Source organism: Benincasa hispida, unplaced genomic scaffold (genome assembly GCF_009727055.1).
Source record: "Benincasa hispida cultivar B227 unplaced genomic scaffold, ASM972705v1 Contig587, whole genome shotgun sequence".
NCBI lineage: Eukaryota > Viridiplantae > Streptophyta > Magnoliopsida > Cucurbitales > Cucurbitaceae > Benincasa > Benincasa hispida.
Window position 1 is genome coordinate 604,923 of NW_024064949.1, and position 15,559 is coordinate 620,481.

General features: G+C 38.5%; 1 protein-coding gene across 4 annotated transcripts in view; it reads right to left on the bottom strand.

Moving 5' to 3' along the window:
- Nucleotides 1-236: 236 nt before the first annotated feature.
- The window catches only part of LOC120069763 (actin-related protein 2/3 complex subunit 2A), a 28,420-nt gene continuing 13,097 nt past the window's right edge, over nucleotides 237-15,559 (bottom strand). Inside the window, exons 4-10 of one of the 4 annotated variants that reach the window (XR_005479672.1) lie at nucleotides 4,457-4,626; nucleotides 3,934-4,011; nucleotides 3,567-3,699; nucleotides 3,398-3,489; nucleotides 1,856-1,974; nucleotides 1,715-1,771; nucleotides 491-574 (exon numbers count right to left, since the gene is read on the bottom strand). Coding sequence is in view for 3 of the 4 variants with exons in the window: in XM_039021558.1 (XP_038877486.1) it covers nucleotides 479-574; nucleotides 1,715-1,771; nucleotides 3,398-3,489; nucleotides 3,567-3,699; nucleotides 3,934-4,011; nucleotides 4,457-4,626 (626 nt within the window). In the remaining variant the exon portion in view is untranslated. Of the gene's footprint in view, nucleotides 575-1,714; nucleotides 1,772-1,855; nucleotides 1,975-3,397; nucleotides 3,490-3,566; nucleotides 3,700-3,933; nucleotides 4,012-4,456; nucleotides 4,627-15,559 lie in introns of all 4 variants that reach the window. The other 3 variants (XM_039021558.1, XM_039021559.1, XM_039021560.1) reach the window with 3 other exon arrangements.

The window sequence follows — 15,559 nt, forward strand, 5'->3', positions numbered from 1 at the left end:
CTCCAAACAGCTCCTTATGTTTCAGCTATATTATACCATACAAAACCACATATACAGGTGCAATTCACTTCTCAGCCTCCATTCGTAAACTTCAAAGCAGGAAAAAGAATTGTCATTTTTCATATTGAAAAACAAAACCTTTTGAAGTAAATTTATTAGAGGTAATATGTATATCATTGGAGGGTAAATGAAATATCGACACTTCAAATTTGACAAGTATAAACCATCGCACAAAGGAAGCCAAAAAGAAGACTGGATGGCCCTATGAATGAAATAAATAAAATACAACCACCCCATTACCTTTCCAACAATCATGGAGAAAACAGAGTGCCTCTCGCCCAGCAACTAGTATTGCAAAATTTCCACAATTCTATGAACGTTTTATGAAATTCAATTTCTTTGTTCTTAATCACGGGCACATTGTAGTAAAATAAATTACAACAATAAGAAAAATAAAAAGAAAAGCCCTTAAACATCATCAGCCAGCATTCCCATCATTAACCAGCCGTTTGAAGGATCTGCTGTGTGTTTTTTTCCTTGTATCGATAGCATCTGGCTTTGCACGATCAAGTGCCTACAAGACAAGGGACAACGCATGTGTTGTATATAAAGCCTCTGAAATGAATACCATATAAAAGTAGCTTGATCAAAGATGAGAAATAAACAACGGCCTCAAACTAAGGATTGGATTGATTGCTGAAGAAATCAACATAGACGAGACCAAAAGGAAGGGGGGGCTGCTTCTGATTGTCCAAACTAGAGAGCTGAGATAATATACGAAGGATCTTGGAGAATGAATCTCCCCAATCCCCATAGGCGTTAGCTCGGAATATGGAGAAAAGAAAACATTAGGCATGTCTTGAATCACCAGTTTCATGAGCGAAAGGTGGAACTTGAACAAATAAAGACGAGTCCTTTTATATTCAATAAAGAAATCCCCAAGTTCTAAATATCCCCTATTTTTTGTTGCCGGTCAATTAAATTTCAGCGTTAGTAACTCTTGACATACTAAACAGCCGGGTGGAATAGTCTTTCGCAGAGTACTTAGTTTACAATGCGTAATGGAACATGACCCTCCCACTTTCCAGACAGTTCATGGAATCAGTCGTACAATTATTGGAAAAAAAAATAAAATTAAACCAGGTTTGCTTCACAGTAGATGTATGCTTTCTAAATCTTTGAACAAAAACAGCTTAACAAATTCATAAAGAACTCCATACCAGAAAAAGAAGAAAAAGAAAGGGTCATTGATATCTTCTACTGCCCAATGAACATTGCACATTTTTTAAGCCGGGAAGGTTCAATCCAAATAATGGTTATTACTAAAAAACTCGCTGAATTCTATCTTCACAGTAAACTATTGTCGATATTATTACTATTGTCAAGGACACAATTTTCATAGATAAAAAGAAAAAGTGTGGACTTCAATTAAAAGATATGGAAAACATAAACAAACACAAAATAATAAAAGAAGAAAAACACACATACATAACATATAGGAGATTTCACAGCCGAAAATAATCATCACTGAAGTTACAAACTCCTATTTCAAATGATCTTAAACCAGCAACAATTTTCTCAAACATCAAGAAATAGCAAATTATCCCAACTCTAGCTTAATTGGTTAAAGCATTAGAGTGTTTACCCTCTCATGGTTGAACTCATAAAAGAAAAGGAAAAAAAAGATGCAAAAAAATGAGAGATATAATACTACCTGAATTAGGGACTCAACACGACGTCGCATCCGTGTGTGCATAAAACCTTCTGAACACTGTTGGGGGATATGAAAGTATTTATTCAGAGCCAAATGACGAAGAATTAATGCAAAACATAGTGAAAGGGGAACAGTTACTACCTAAGGTTTTTGATAATCGAAAACCTACTTGACAGTTACCAGCCTAGATATAGTTGCATCCTACATACAATCAGCTTTTGAGGCAAACTTCCTTTGTGTTGGAGTCGTTGCCATGCATTCTTGGTGGGAGAACGCGTGAATAAAAAAATTAAATTAAAATAAATAAGTGGAGGCTTGACTTCCAAAAACCATCTTCGGTAATTCAGAAATTAAGGTGATCTGCAATAAGGATAAACTTTGCCACTCACAAGCGTAGTGGATAGGGAGATTGAGAGTTAATCTGGGTCAAAGCATTTCAAATAATGGATATGGATATTGAGAGTTAATCTGGAATTTCATGCCTTCTCTTGATGTACCCAAAATTTTTTCTGCGACTAGTAGTCTTTTAGCACTAACATTGATTGAAGCAGTTTTTTGATAAACTCTTGGGGTTTATTGCAACTTTTCACCAACAGAATGATAGTTTCTCTATTCCTTTTTGAAAGAGAGCACACCAAGAAACTATGACCTGTTATTTTTAACGTTAAACTACAAATTTAGTTCCTAGAGTTTTGAAATAGCCTTTCAATTTGGTTCCTATGTTTTGATTAAACTTCACACATTGTCCATATACTATCTTTTTTATCCACCCAAAAAAGCCACTTATTTCCTTCTATTATAGTTTAGGAATAATTCCAATTTGCCCCTATGATTTAAAAGTTTCAATTTAATCCCTTATGGTTTTGGCTTAGTTTCAATAAGGTCCCTATAGTTTTAATTTTTTTTTTTTTAATTTTGTCCCTACCCTGTAATTCTAATACTTCCAATTTGGTCCTTCAGCTAATTAATCAATGAAAAGTTTGTATCTTGTTCAAATTTTGTCCCAACCCTACCTTTGGCTTGTTTTATTATGGGTCTTTATCTTGTTTTGAATTTTTCTATTTCCTATTTCAGTTTATTTGCTACTTTTAGTTTGTATTTTTTAGCATTAATCTCTTTTCATTTCCTTTTTTATTAAAAGGAAACGAGTATCTTCATTAATAAATAGAATGAGACTAATGCTCAAAGTACAAGAGAATTATACTAAGAGCAAAAACCAAATAAGCCTAAGGATCAAGAGGTGCACCCAGGCATCTCAACTAGGTTGACACCTCCTTAGCACCCTCATCATTTCCGATCAAAACTAACCTCAATATAAATATCTAAGGCTAAAAATCGGCCCATAAAAAGGAGTAATAATAACAGACAATTACAACATAATCCAAGAAGACCAAACAAGACGATGCTCAACTCTAAAACAGAATCCAACAAGCAAAGGAGTCAAGGACCAGATGAAGGCTAGGAAAGAAAGATTAGAGGTAGGATAAAAGAAGAGGGGAGGGCATTTTCATTTCGTTCTACTATCCCAAAGAGTCAAAACTTATTTTTGGGCAAAGATAAGTATACATGCTAAGACTAGAATCGATATTGTATCATAAAGTAAACATGTTTCATTCTGTCCACTTAAACAATCTACATGATGAAGGAAATGGATTTAGAACAGTATAATGTAGACAAACCAACCTTAACATGATAACTAACATATGCATGAAATGTTGACAAACTCCAAATTACACGGTCCACCTTTTTCCCCTCTACATGCCGAGTGAAAATTACTGCATTCAACAAAGAGATCACGCAGGTTAGAACAATGGAAAAATCTTGCAGAACAAGGCCGGCTTTCGAACATCACCAAAAGTCACAAATCCTGCATTGGCTGATAATGCATCATTAGGAGCGCCCTTCAATTCTTGAGGAGGAGACAAAGACCAGGAACAAGGAGGGGCATTATTAAGTCCAGCAGTCCGTCTTGCTTCCACAAACTCCTGAACAGACATAACACGAAATTTCACAACTCAGTCAAATAACTCGTGCTATCCTAAACAGTCAGAAGCATAACGTCAGAAGTGCCATCACTAGAATTACAACCATTTGAATATTCTGCTAAGGAAATCCAGTCAGCATTATACACAAATATATGGCACCCTAATTATTTCGTAAGGAAAGTTAAAGGTATCATTTACAGACATCTTGATTGGGAGAATCAATTATAACCTTACCTGGAGAAAAGAAGTTGCTAGAGCAATGTCTATAGAATCCTTAAATCTCATCGGAAACACCACAGTTACCTTTTCAGCCTGTTATTACCGAAATTTTAAACTTGTCAAAAGAGGGGGGGGTGGGGTGGGTGGTGGTGGAAGTAAGCAATGCGTTGAATGATTCATTTGTATCAGTATAAACCTATCCAGCACAACAAATTACGGAAGGAGCAGCTAGCAAATGCAAGGAATAAAGACAACATTGGATACGTGAAAAAAGAAGGCACATTAACGACAATGTCTTAAATAAAGCCTGATTTCAATTACTTTTCTTTCTCATGCATTCTTAAACTTAACTTTTCATATATTAAATTTGTATTACTATTTTAGGTTGTGCACCTTGACTCACTAGAGCCTACTCTTATTTTTGCATCTTACATTTTAGCTCCCGGGGATTATTCCACCTCGACAATTAAAAAAATTTAAAAAAAAATAGTAAATATAGTACCACATAATAAAAGCAAGAGCAAAATGATCTTTCTACCTGAGGGACAAGAAAAAACGACTCTTTTGGACGATGTACCAGTGCAACAACCCTATTGACGTCAGAAGCAACAACCCTTGATCCAAGTTGTTTTAGAATTCCTCTTAGTGGAGCACCAAGAACCACTTCCCTAATAGACGCAACTTTTACCAAAACAGCGTGCCTATTATCTGCAAGAAATTAGTCAAAGAAAGCATCAATAAAGCTCAATCACAAAAACCTGAAAACCAGTGTGATGTAGACTAGAGAGAGTAATTATGAATAATGCTTCTAATAAGGTATTGATGAGGAGAAACAGCCACTTAAATAGGCTGGAAAATACAGAAGGTAACTAAGATAACCGAAAGAAGTTACCAAATCTAACAAAAAACTAACTTCCAAAACTAAAAGATAAAGGCCAAGGAAATATAAAATAAAAACCAAAATAGTTAGAACAATAACTGAAAGTGGTTAGAACAGAAAACCACCCAGCAACAAGAGCCAAGATTTAACAAGAAAAGAGCAAAGATCTCCAAGAACTAAAGATGTCCTCCATCAGATCCTCCCTCTAAAAACAAAACTCGTCCTCGAGTTAAGAAGCCAAAGCAAAAGCACTTGGAGCATGGTAGGGATAGATGTCGACAACGTTGAAGCAACAGCTGATCTGCATGTTTGGAGGTAAATCAACTCGGTAGGCATTATTGCTGAGCTTCTCCAAAATAGGAAAGAGACCAAGTGGACGGTTTGTCAACTTAGAAAATTGTCCAGTAGGCAGACGTGATTTGTTGAGATGAACCATGATAAGATCACCCATTTGAAACTCTTTAAACCGTTGATGAGAGTCAGCATCAGCCATAAATACTAATATCAACAAAAGATGGAAGGTTAGCTAAGTCCACTGTAAGTCTAAGGAGATGAGTATAAACAATCTCAAATGGAGACTTCCCTATTGAGCGGTTACTCAAGTGATTGTAGGCAAATTCTACTTGAGCAAGGTTGAGATCCCTTTGCTTTGGTTGTCTCCACAAAGGCACCAAATGAGATTCCCAAGAGTTCTCTGTCACTTCGGTTTGCCCATCTCTTTGTGGATGATTTTTTTTTTTTTTTAAACGGAAACTGAATTTTATTGAACGTTTGTGGATGACTTTGTTGTGCACCTTGTGCCAAACTTGACATCATGATAAAAAACAATTAATCTTGGAACTGGGTTTCGACGGTCACATAAAATTGTTGGAAAACGGAGTGACAGAGAATTTTTGTGTTGAGCTGGGTTTCGACGGTCACATAAAATTGTTGGAAAACGGAGGACACCTCAGACTTATCGGTCAAAAGGAAGACCCAGGTCAATCTGGTGTGATCGTCAATAAAGGTGACGAACCACCGTTTGCCTGTAGAGGTAGTGGTAGGTGAGGGACCCCAGACATCACTATGGATAAGACTGAATGGTTTGGACGGCTTGTAAGGTTGAGAGTGAAACGAAACACGACTCTGTTTAGCCCAGATACACACATCACACTGTAAGGATGACATTAATATTATGAAATAAATGCGGAAAAAGGTACTTCATATATTGAAAACTGGGATGTCCCAGACGGTAATGCCATAACATAAAATCAGTTTCAACAACAGAGAAATTCAAAGAAACAAAACTAGTCCTATAACCATCCTTAAAGGAAGTTTCATCAGTCAGGAAATAGAGCCCCTTATCGTGCCGGACAGTGCCAATCGTCGTCCCCGAGCCCAAATTCTGAAATAAAACAATGTCGGGTGAGAAAACAGTCTGACAGTTCAAGTCCCTTGTAATTTTACTAACAGATAGTAAGTTATACGAAATTTTAGGAACATGCAGCACATCACGCAATATCAAACCATTAAACGGAGACAGATGTCCTTTCCCTGCGACAGGGGCAAAGGAGCCATCGGCGATTCTAATTTTTTCATTGCCGGCACTCGAGTGATATGCGATAAAATGATCAGAAGACCCGGTCAGATGGTCTATTGCTCCAGAATCCACAATCCAAGGATGTTTACCATTAATGCTAATAAAGCCAAAAGACTGAGTCGTACCTGAGTGTGCAATTGCACTGACCCCAACAGCACTTGAGTTACTCTGACTGTCAACTTGAGGCGGAGTCAAAGTCTTATCATTTGCCGAGTCACTGGCCAGAGCACGTCCAGAACCAGTCTTGTCCTGTGACTGGCGTCGTTTGTAATTTTGAGGTTTCCCATGAAGCTTCCAACACTAGTCTTTCGTGTGCCATGGTTTTTTGCAGTGCTGACAGATAGGTGGAGGTTTCTTGTCACTATCTGATCCAGATGACTTGGTGGCAAAAGCTGCAGCCTCAGTAGACATAACAACTGAAATATTCATGGCCTTAGACCTGTCTTCTTCGAGGCGTATTTCAGAGTACACCTCCCTCAGTGATGGTGTAGGGCATTGACCCAAAATCCTGCTGCGAACACCGTCATATTTTGGATTTAACCCCGCCAGAAAATCGTACACTCGATCAGCTTTCTTAAGTTTGGAATACTGCGTTCCATCATATGTACATCTCCAAACAATCTCACGGCATAAGTCCATTTCTTGTCATAACAAGGACAATTTGTTGAAGTATGACGTGACGTCCATAACTCCTTGCTTACATTCATGAATTTGTTTGCGTATGGTATATAGGCGGGATGCATTCTGCTTCTGCGAATACAACTGCTGTACTGCATCCCAGATCTCTTTGGCAGTCGCCGTATAAAGTAACGGTCTGCCAATTTGAGGTTCCATGCTACTAGAACCTGTCTCTTATACACATCTAGAGCTGTTGCTGGAGGAAAACAAACCTGCTTTTAATCTCATCAGAACATGCCCCGATCAGACCGGCCGGAGAGTTCGCCGGAAAAACAACCAGACCGGCGTCACTGCAGTCAGAAAGGACCGCCGTCCTACCCCTGGAGGTTGCTGGTCAGAAAACGCCGTCAACCCGGTGTGGTCGACTGCCCTAGGGTTCGAAGTCGCGGCTAGAAGTTCATCCGAAGTCACGGCGGCTGGGAGCTCTCGTCTAGGTTGTGCGAAAACTTCTGGGAGATCGACCGGCCTGTTGTGCGCGAAGGTTCCCGGCCGATCGGTAGGTTTGATCATCGTCAACGGATCTGAATAGTCGCTGAACACCGTCTAGGCTACGACTCGACCTGGCCAAACACCGAACAAGGCTGGATCTGCATCTCTAGGGGGCCGACCACTATCTACACTTGAGATGTCGGCTTGGTCTACGGTTGAAGGGTGGCTGGGCATCGCTCACATCTGGGCGAGACCCCAATCTGTCCACCGGCACTCATTTGTTGGAGGAGGCGAGGTAAGGCAGTCTCTAGGTATTGTTGGATAGCTTCCTTAATCGTGTCAGCCATCTCAAAATTTGTCGTCGAAGGAGACTCATCAATGTGGCTAGGGTTTCGTCCCCGTGCTTTAATACCATGATAAAAATAAAAATAGAAGAAGAGAAACACAAGACTGATTTACGTGGAAAACCTTAGGCCAGGGAGAAAAAACCACGATTGAATCTTATTATTAAGTTACACTGAAATACAGAAAGACTGCTCAAATAAATAGACAGATAGGAAGCCCTAGGCCCATAAGTAAATTACAAATAAATCCCTAAGGCAAACAAACCCTTTTTCGACAATTCTCGCTCAAAGGTCTTTGAGAAATATCTTGATATTCCTCAAGTTGTTTTAAAAAATAACTTGGACATTGTAACTCTTTTGCTATTCCTCAGGCAAGTATTGATTCTCATACAAAGGACAGTGGAAACAAGAATCCAGTTTGTGAAGCAAAAAGTCCTTTGAGGATAGAGAAAGATGACGGTTTGCATTCAATCACCGATGACGGCTCTTTAATTAGAATGGGGGTCTTTCCATCTCCCCAAGCCTATCTAAGCCGCCCTGCTTCCAAAAAGTACTCAAGATTATTGAAGCCTTTTCCTAAACATTTTTCAAGAAAGAAGAGCTCTGTTTTTAAATCAGTAGCTGAAATTGTCAATCCAGATTTATTAGAGGTTTGTTGTGTATGTGCCCAAGTTCCAGCGTTAGCTTCTAAAAGGTCAAAAATTTCAACAATCTGTGCTCAAATTTGCAGATTCGGAGATCCAGTTTATTAAAAGTATTCCGAGCAGCTCTACAATTACTCAAAAAAGAAGGCAATTTAGATTTAGATGAAGATTCTCCAGTGAGTATTAGTAGTGAAGATTCATATTGTTTTAGGGCCAAGGTTGTTCAAGAAGAGTCAGAGTTTGTCAATGACTTTGGACATGATTTTTTTTTTTTTTTTTTTTTTTTTGACTTTGGGCATGATTTCAACGCTTGGTTTCAAGAAAAGATGTTTCAAGGTTAGAGGAGGCTAGAGCTTACTGTTTTGCTCTTCTGCAAGCTTCCAAAATTCCTTCCCATCTTGTCTCTATTGTTGAAGCTTGTGGTTTACAGTTGGGTTGATGCCAAGTTCTTCATGTGTTTCAAGGTTTATGGGTGCTTCTATAAGGCTGAAGTTTTAGGTCTAAAATTGGGTTGATTGCTCGGTTTTGTTGTTAGTTCAATTTGAAGAGGGGTCGTCAGTTGTTTATTAAGGAAAGAGATGCTACAATTTCTTTAGTGGAGGAAGGGATTGTATTTCAGAATTTGATTTCCAAGGCATGGTTCATAGCTTCCTATTTGATCCAGCTCAGAAGTCTTTCCCTCAGTTGTTTTGGGCTTTCGCGATCAAAGCCTTGCTCGCTGATTTTGGTTTGAAAGCCTTGCTTCTTGTTAATTTTTGCTTGGTTGGTTTTTCTCAAGTTTGTCAGGATGATTGCTTCTATTTGGTGCACTCTTTACCAGCGTTTTGACGTTTTTCCATTCAAGGCCTATGTAATATTTGGAGATCTTTCTTTGTTATTTCCAGCCTATGGTTACTTCTTTGTTTCTTTGTTAGAATTGAGTTGTATGGTTTATGTAAAACTCTTAGGTTTGAGAGAGAATCAGAATAGTCTATTCATTCACCAAAGATATGAATATACACAAGTGTACAAAGCATAGAAAAGGAAAATATAACAAGATATTTATAATAATAGAAAACCCTAACAATAGAACTATAACACTCCCCCTCAAGTTGGAGCATATATGTTAATCATGCCCAACTTGTTACATAGATAATCTATACGTCTTCCATCCAATGCTTTCGTGAAGATATCTCCTAATTGTTCTCCAGTCTTCACATATCCTGTAGATACCCACCCTTGTTGAATTTTTCCACGTCAAAATGGCAATCAACTTCAATATGTTTAGTCCTTTCATGAAATACTGGATTAGACGCAATATGAAGTGTTGCTTGATTATCACACCACAACTTTGTCGGTGTGGTGATTTCAAATCCCAACTCAACAAGAAGTTGATATATCCAAATCAATTCACACATCTGTGCCATTGCTCTATATTCTGATTCCGCACTTGAACGTGACACCACATTTTGCTTCTTACTCTTCCAAGAAATCAAATTACCACCAACAAAAACACAATACCCTAAGGTTGATCTTCTGTCTTCTTTAGATCCCGCCCAATCGGCATCTGAGAAACATTCAATATTAGTATGGAGTTAACTATGAAGAAAGGTCTTTAGAGACTGGAAACCTAAAGCATCATCACCAGTAATCACAATATCATCCACATATACGACTAACAAGATGACACCACCCTCAGATCTCTTAAAAAAGACCGAATGATCTGACGTGCTCTTCCGCATTCCAAAGCTTTCAATCACCTGATTAAATTTACCAAACCAAGCTTGTGGGCGCTGCTTTAATCCATACAAGGATTTACGAAGGCAATACACCATTCCATTCTCCCCCTGAGCAACAAACCCTGATGGTTGCTCCATATACACCTATTCTTGAAGATCACCATGAAGAAATGCATTTTTAATATCAAGTTGATGTAAAGGCCAATGATTGATTGAAGCTAATGAAATAAACCTCACAGATGCCATTTTTGCTACAGGAGAAAAAATATCAGCATAGTCGACGCCATAAGTTTGTGCGTAGCCTTTCGCTACAAGGCGCACTTTTAACCGAGCAATAGAACCATCAGGAATGACTTTAACTGCAAACACCCATTTGTAACCAATAGCCTTCTTTCCTGCAGAGAGAGAAACTAAATCCCAAGTACAATTATCATCTAAGGTAGTCATCTCCTCCATTGCGGCACACCAACCAAGATGAGACAAAGCCTCATAAACAGTTTTAGGGATGGATACAGACTCTAAGGATGCAATGAATGAACATGTGGAAGGCGATGAATGGTTATATGAAACAAAAGAGGAAATAGGATGAGCATATGTACGTTTACCTTTACGAAAAGCAATAGTAAGATCATCACTCATTTCTGGATCCAATGACGAAGAAGATTGGTACAGGGCATGGAACTGAAGGAGGTTGTCATCGAGTATAGACCTTAACGATGGGTGAAAGAGTAGAGGTAGCCACAGGTAGAGATGAATCAGGAAGAGGATCGGAAGGAGAAATAATTGTGTAGACAAGGAAATCATCCTCTAATTCCTTATGCTCCCCCTGACTCTTATTCGAAGATAAAGATGGTGATGAAAAAAATGGGGTATGTTCAAAAAACGTGATATCAGGAGAGATGAAATATTTATTTAGACTAGGACAATAACGTCGATACCCCTTTTGAACACGGGAATAACCAAGGAAAATACATTTTAAGGACTTTGGATCCAACTTGGTATGCTGAGGCCGAACATCCCGAACAAAGTAGGTACAACCAAATATTTTAGGTGGAATGGGAAACAAATGTTGCTTGGGGCATAAAGTACGAAAAGGTATCACACCCTTAAGAATGGAAGAGTGCATGCGATTTATTAAGAAATAAGTTGTGGAAACAGCATCAGCCCAAAAGGATTTTGGAACATGCATCTGAAACATCAAAGCTCTGGCTATCTTAAGGAGATGATGATTCTTTCATTCTACAACCCCATTTTGAGATGGAGTATCGACACAAGAAGATTGATGAACAATGTCATGGACATTTAAATAAGACTTGAGTGTATTAGAGAAATATTCCTTAGTATTATCACTCCGTAGGATTTGAAGAGCACCACTAAACTGAGTTTGAATTTCAGCATGGAAGTTACGAAAATGAGAAAGTAACTCAGAACGACTTTTCATTAAATATAACCACGTAACACGAGAATAGTCATCGACAAATGTAACAAAATACCTAAACCCTCCTTTGGACTCAACAGGACATGGACCCCAAACATCATAATTAACTAATTCAAAAGGAGCATTAGCTCGTTTATTGACTCGAGGATACAAACTCAGACGATGAAATTTAGCAAACTGACATGACTCACAATCTAAAGAAGACAAATGTTGAAGTTGTAGACGAAGACTCTTCAACACAGGGATAGACGGATGACCCAAACGATAATGCTCTTCAAAGGGAGACGACACGCTTGAGCATGTGATGGCCGTAGGTGTTTGTGGTTCAAAGATGTAAAGACCTCCAAATTCACGCCCTTTACCAATAGTTTGTTTCGTCATAAGATCCTGAAATAAGCAATAACCAGGAAAAAAAAGGAGACAACAATGAAGATCACGAGTGAGTTTACTGACCGAAATCAAATTAAACGAGAAATGTGGTAAATTTAAAACTGATGACAAAGAAATTGATTCAGTAAAATGGACAATTCCTAATCCTAAAACAGGAGTGGAGGTTCCATCAGCTATAGTGACATTAGGTAGATGTACAAAGGTTAAAGAATAAACTGGGATTACCTGTCATATGGTCTGTAGTGCCAGAGTCAATGACCCATTTTGACGTGGAGGAAAGAAGGCATTTAGAAATGTTACTTGTCTCTGCGATGGCCGTAATGGGAGTAGAAGATGATGCCCTCAATGACTCTTAATACTGCTGAAATTTAGCAAACTCCTCTGCAGAAATCATAATTGACTTGTCAAGATTATCAGGAGTAGAGGCGACATGTGCAGAGGGTGATGGCATCCTCTGACCCTTATTTATCAATCTTCTGCATTCATGCTTCGTATGGCCAGGTTTATGACAATAATAGCAAACACCTCCTAGATTTGATCTTTGGTTATTGAGATGACCTTTGGAGCTATTTGATTCAATCCCCTTATTACCTCTAAAATCATTTGTGTGCCCAATCAAAGCACTACTAGAATCAGATGATGTAACTGCTTGTATCTTCTCGATATGAAGTATTCGAGTGTAAGCTTCTTCCAACGATGAGATATTTAAGCTTGACAACACTTGATCTTTGGCCATCTCATATTTAGGTGCAAGACCTGCTAAAAAGCTCATGATAAATACTTTTCACGTTAAGCTATTAGAACTTTTGGATCCGTGCTGATTGCCATCAAGGTATTGAATTCCACACATGTATTTTTAACCTCCATAAAGTAGCTTGTAAGAGATTTTTCTCCTTGATCAGGTTGAAATAAAGTCTTACAAACATCAAACACTTTATTAATATTCTCTTTCCCTGAATAAATGAAATCCAAATATTCCAATAGTTCCTTGACTGATTCGCAATGTTTACTAGTTCAACGATTTCATGGTCAATAGAATTCTTGATTTGTAGAAGCATTCTTGAATCGTCCTACCACCAAATCTTTTTATTAGCATCAATTGGTGGCTCTTCTGTGATGTGATCATCCATCTCCATGCTCCTAATAAAGTGACGAACATTCGGTCTCCATGAATAGTAGTTGGATCCATTCAACTTGTGTTCAGTTACTTTTGACACCATAGGAACAATCTTAGACATGACTACTGGTTTCTTATCAAACATTACCTCAAAAAATAGACACCGGACAGCAGAGAATCAAACCCTAATTTACCAGAGAGATATCTTTACAAGCCGTGAGTATATCTATATATCCCAAACAAACACACCACCAAGAAGAGTCAACAACACTGAGGAAACCCACAAAAGACGAACCAAAATAAATGGTGCACGTGCCTACACGTGCCGGTGCGGGGACCGACGGCGGAATGGAACAAGCGGCGCGTGAGCCCCACACGCTGGTCAGATGGAATCCTGACTTTAGGGTTTTGTAGATCGGCAGCTGAGCTCCTCGACGAACTGGGCGGTGTCGAAAAACTAGCTTTTTTTTTCCGACGACGAACGAACCAAAGATGGCGACTGTGAGCAAAAGTTTAAACTCGCCTCTCCACAAAACTCTAAACGTATCACAAATGCGTTCTAAATTCTCAAACCCTAAGGTTCACAAAACTCTAAGTTTGTTTAGAGAGCTCTGATACCATGTAAAACTCTTAGGTTTGAGAGAGAATCAGAATACTTTATTCATTCACCAAAGATATGAATATATACAAGTGTACAAAGCATAGAAAAGTAAAATATCACAAAATATTTACAAGAATGGAAAACCTTAACAATAGAGTTATAACAGTTTTTTTTTTCTTTTTGTTTGGTCCTCTTATTTTGTTTTTTAAACAAAACCAGAACTTTTCATTTATATAATGAAAAGATAGTACAAAATAGAGGATCAGAAGGTGCACTCGGGTATCTCAAATAGGTTAAAACCCCATAATACCCGCATCATTTCCAAGTAGTGAAACCAAATAACAAAATGTCCAATGACCTAGTCTACAAACAACAAGAAACTGGCAAAGCAGCCAAGAAAGCCTCACAAAATACAACGAATGTAAGCCTACCAACATCTAAACCGGTACATCACATGAAAGCTAATTAAAATACTAAAATTAACAATCTTGCATAAAAAAGGAGCTCCAATTTAGGTTTATGTCTTGCCCTGAGTAATCTTCAAAGTATTTGGAGAGGGAACACCATGAGGAGGTATTAAGCCTTGCAGCCTCGAAGCGATCCTGTCAATGCGTTGCTTTACCCTGGAAAACTCGTTGATTTCCTTCGAACCACATATCCGTTAACAGTGCTTTGACGGCATTGTTCCAGAGCATTTTGGAACCTGACCTCAGCAAAGGACCCACCAGAATCTGCACAATATTATCTCCAAAGGAATTGCCAAAGGTCTTTAATAAATTCTGCCAACAATTGACAGCATATGAACACTCAAAGAACAGAGATGAAAGATTGTAGAAGACAAGCTTTTTTTTTTGGGAGCTTCCTTTGTAGTACCTCCGAGCAATTCAAAGCACCAACAATCATTATCCAAATTGTTATGTTAACTTGGCGTGGGCTCTTGGTCTTCCAAATTGCCTTTTCCAAGCCTCTTTCTAATGGAGTGAGATTTTGAGGTGATTAACCAATGATTTAAGATTTAACCAACAAGGCTCCCCCGGTTTCTAGTAACCAATAGCGCTTGTCTGGGCTATCCAAATTTTCCCTGATATCATCCCATTAAGATTCTGAAATTCAACTAACTCATCATCCTTTAGGAGTCTTCGGAAGAAAACAGACCATGAAAGATGGATGTTGTCCCAATGATCTGCCACAGACCCTTGCAGCTTAAGGGCAACCTTGAATATTTTAGGGAATAGCACATTCAATGGCAGTTTGTCGACCCAAGAGTCCAACCAAAATCTGATTCTACTGCCGTTGCCAATCTTGTATGTTGCTAAGGCTTCTACTTTTACCCAGGTTCTTGATATATTGATCCAAGGACTTCTAAGGCTTAGGTTGACTTCCCGGATGTGTGCCAATTAAACAAGTCTTTTCCATGAATGTTTCTAATGACTTGATGCCAAAGTGAATTTTCTTCATTAAAGTATCTCCACCACCATTTGGCTAATAATGACAAAATTTTCACCTTTAAACTGCCAAGTCTCAAACCTCCATCCTTTTGATTCCAAGCAACTACCTCCCATTTGATCAAATGATTTATTTTCCCTCCTTTGTGCCCCTCCCAAAAGCTCAGTACTTCACTTACAAGAAGGAAAAGAAACAATGATAAAGGATCCCCTTGTCGAATGCCTCTTGTAGCTAATGTCCGGCCTCAAGGTCTTCAATTAATGAAGATAGATGATTTTGGATGAGTGACACACCCCATCATCCATGATATCCATTTTGGATCAAAGTTTTTACCAATCGAGACCTTTTCAAGGAAAGTCCAATCCACTCAGTCGAAC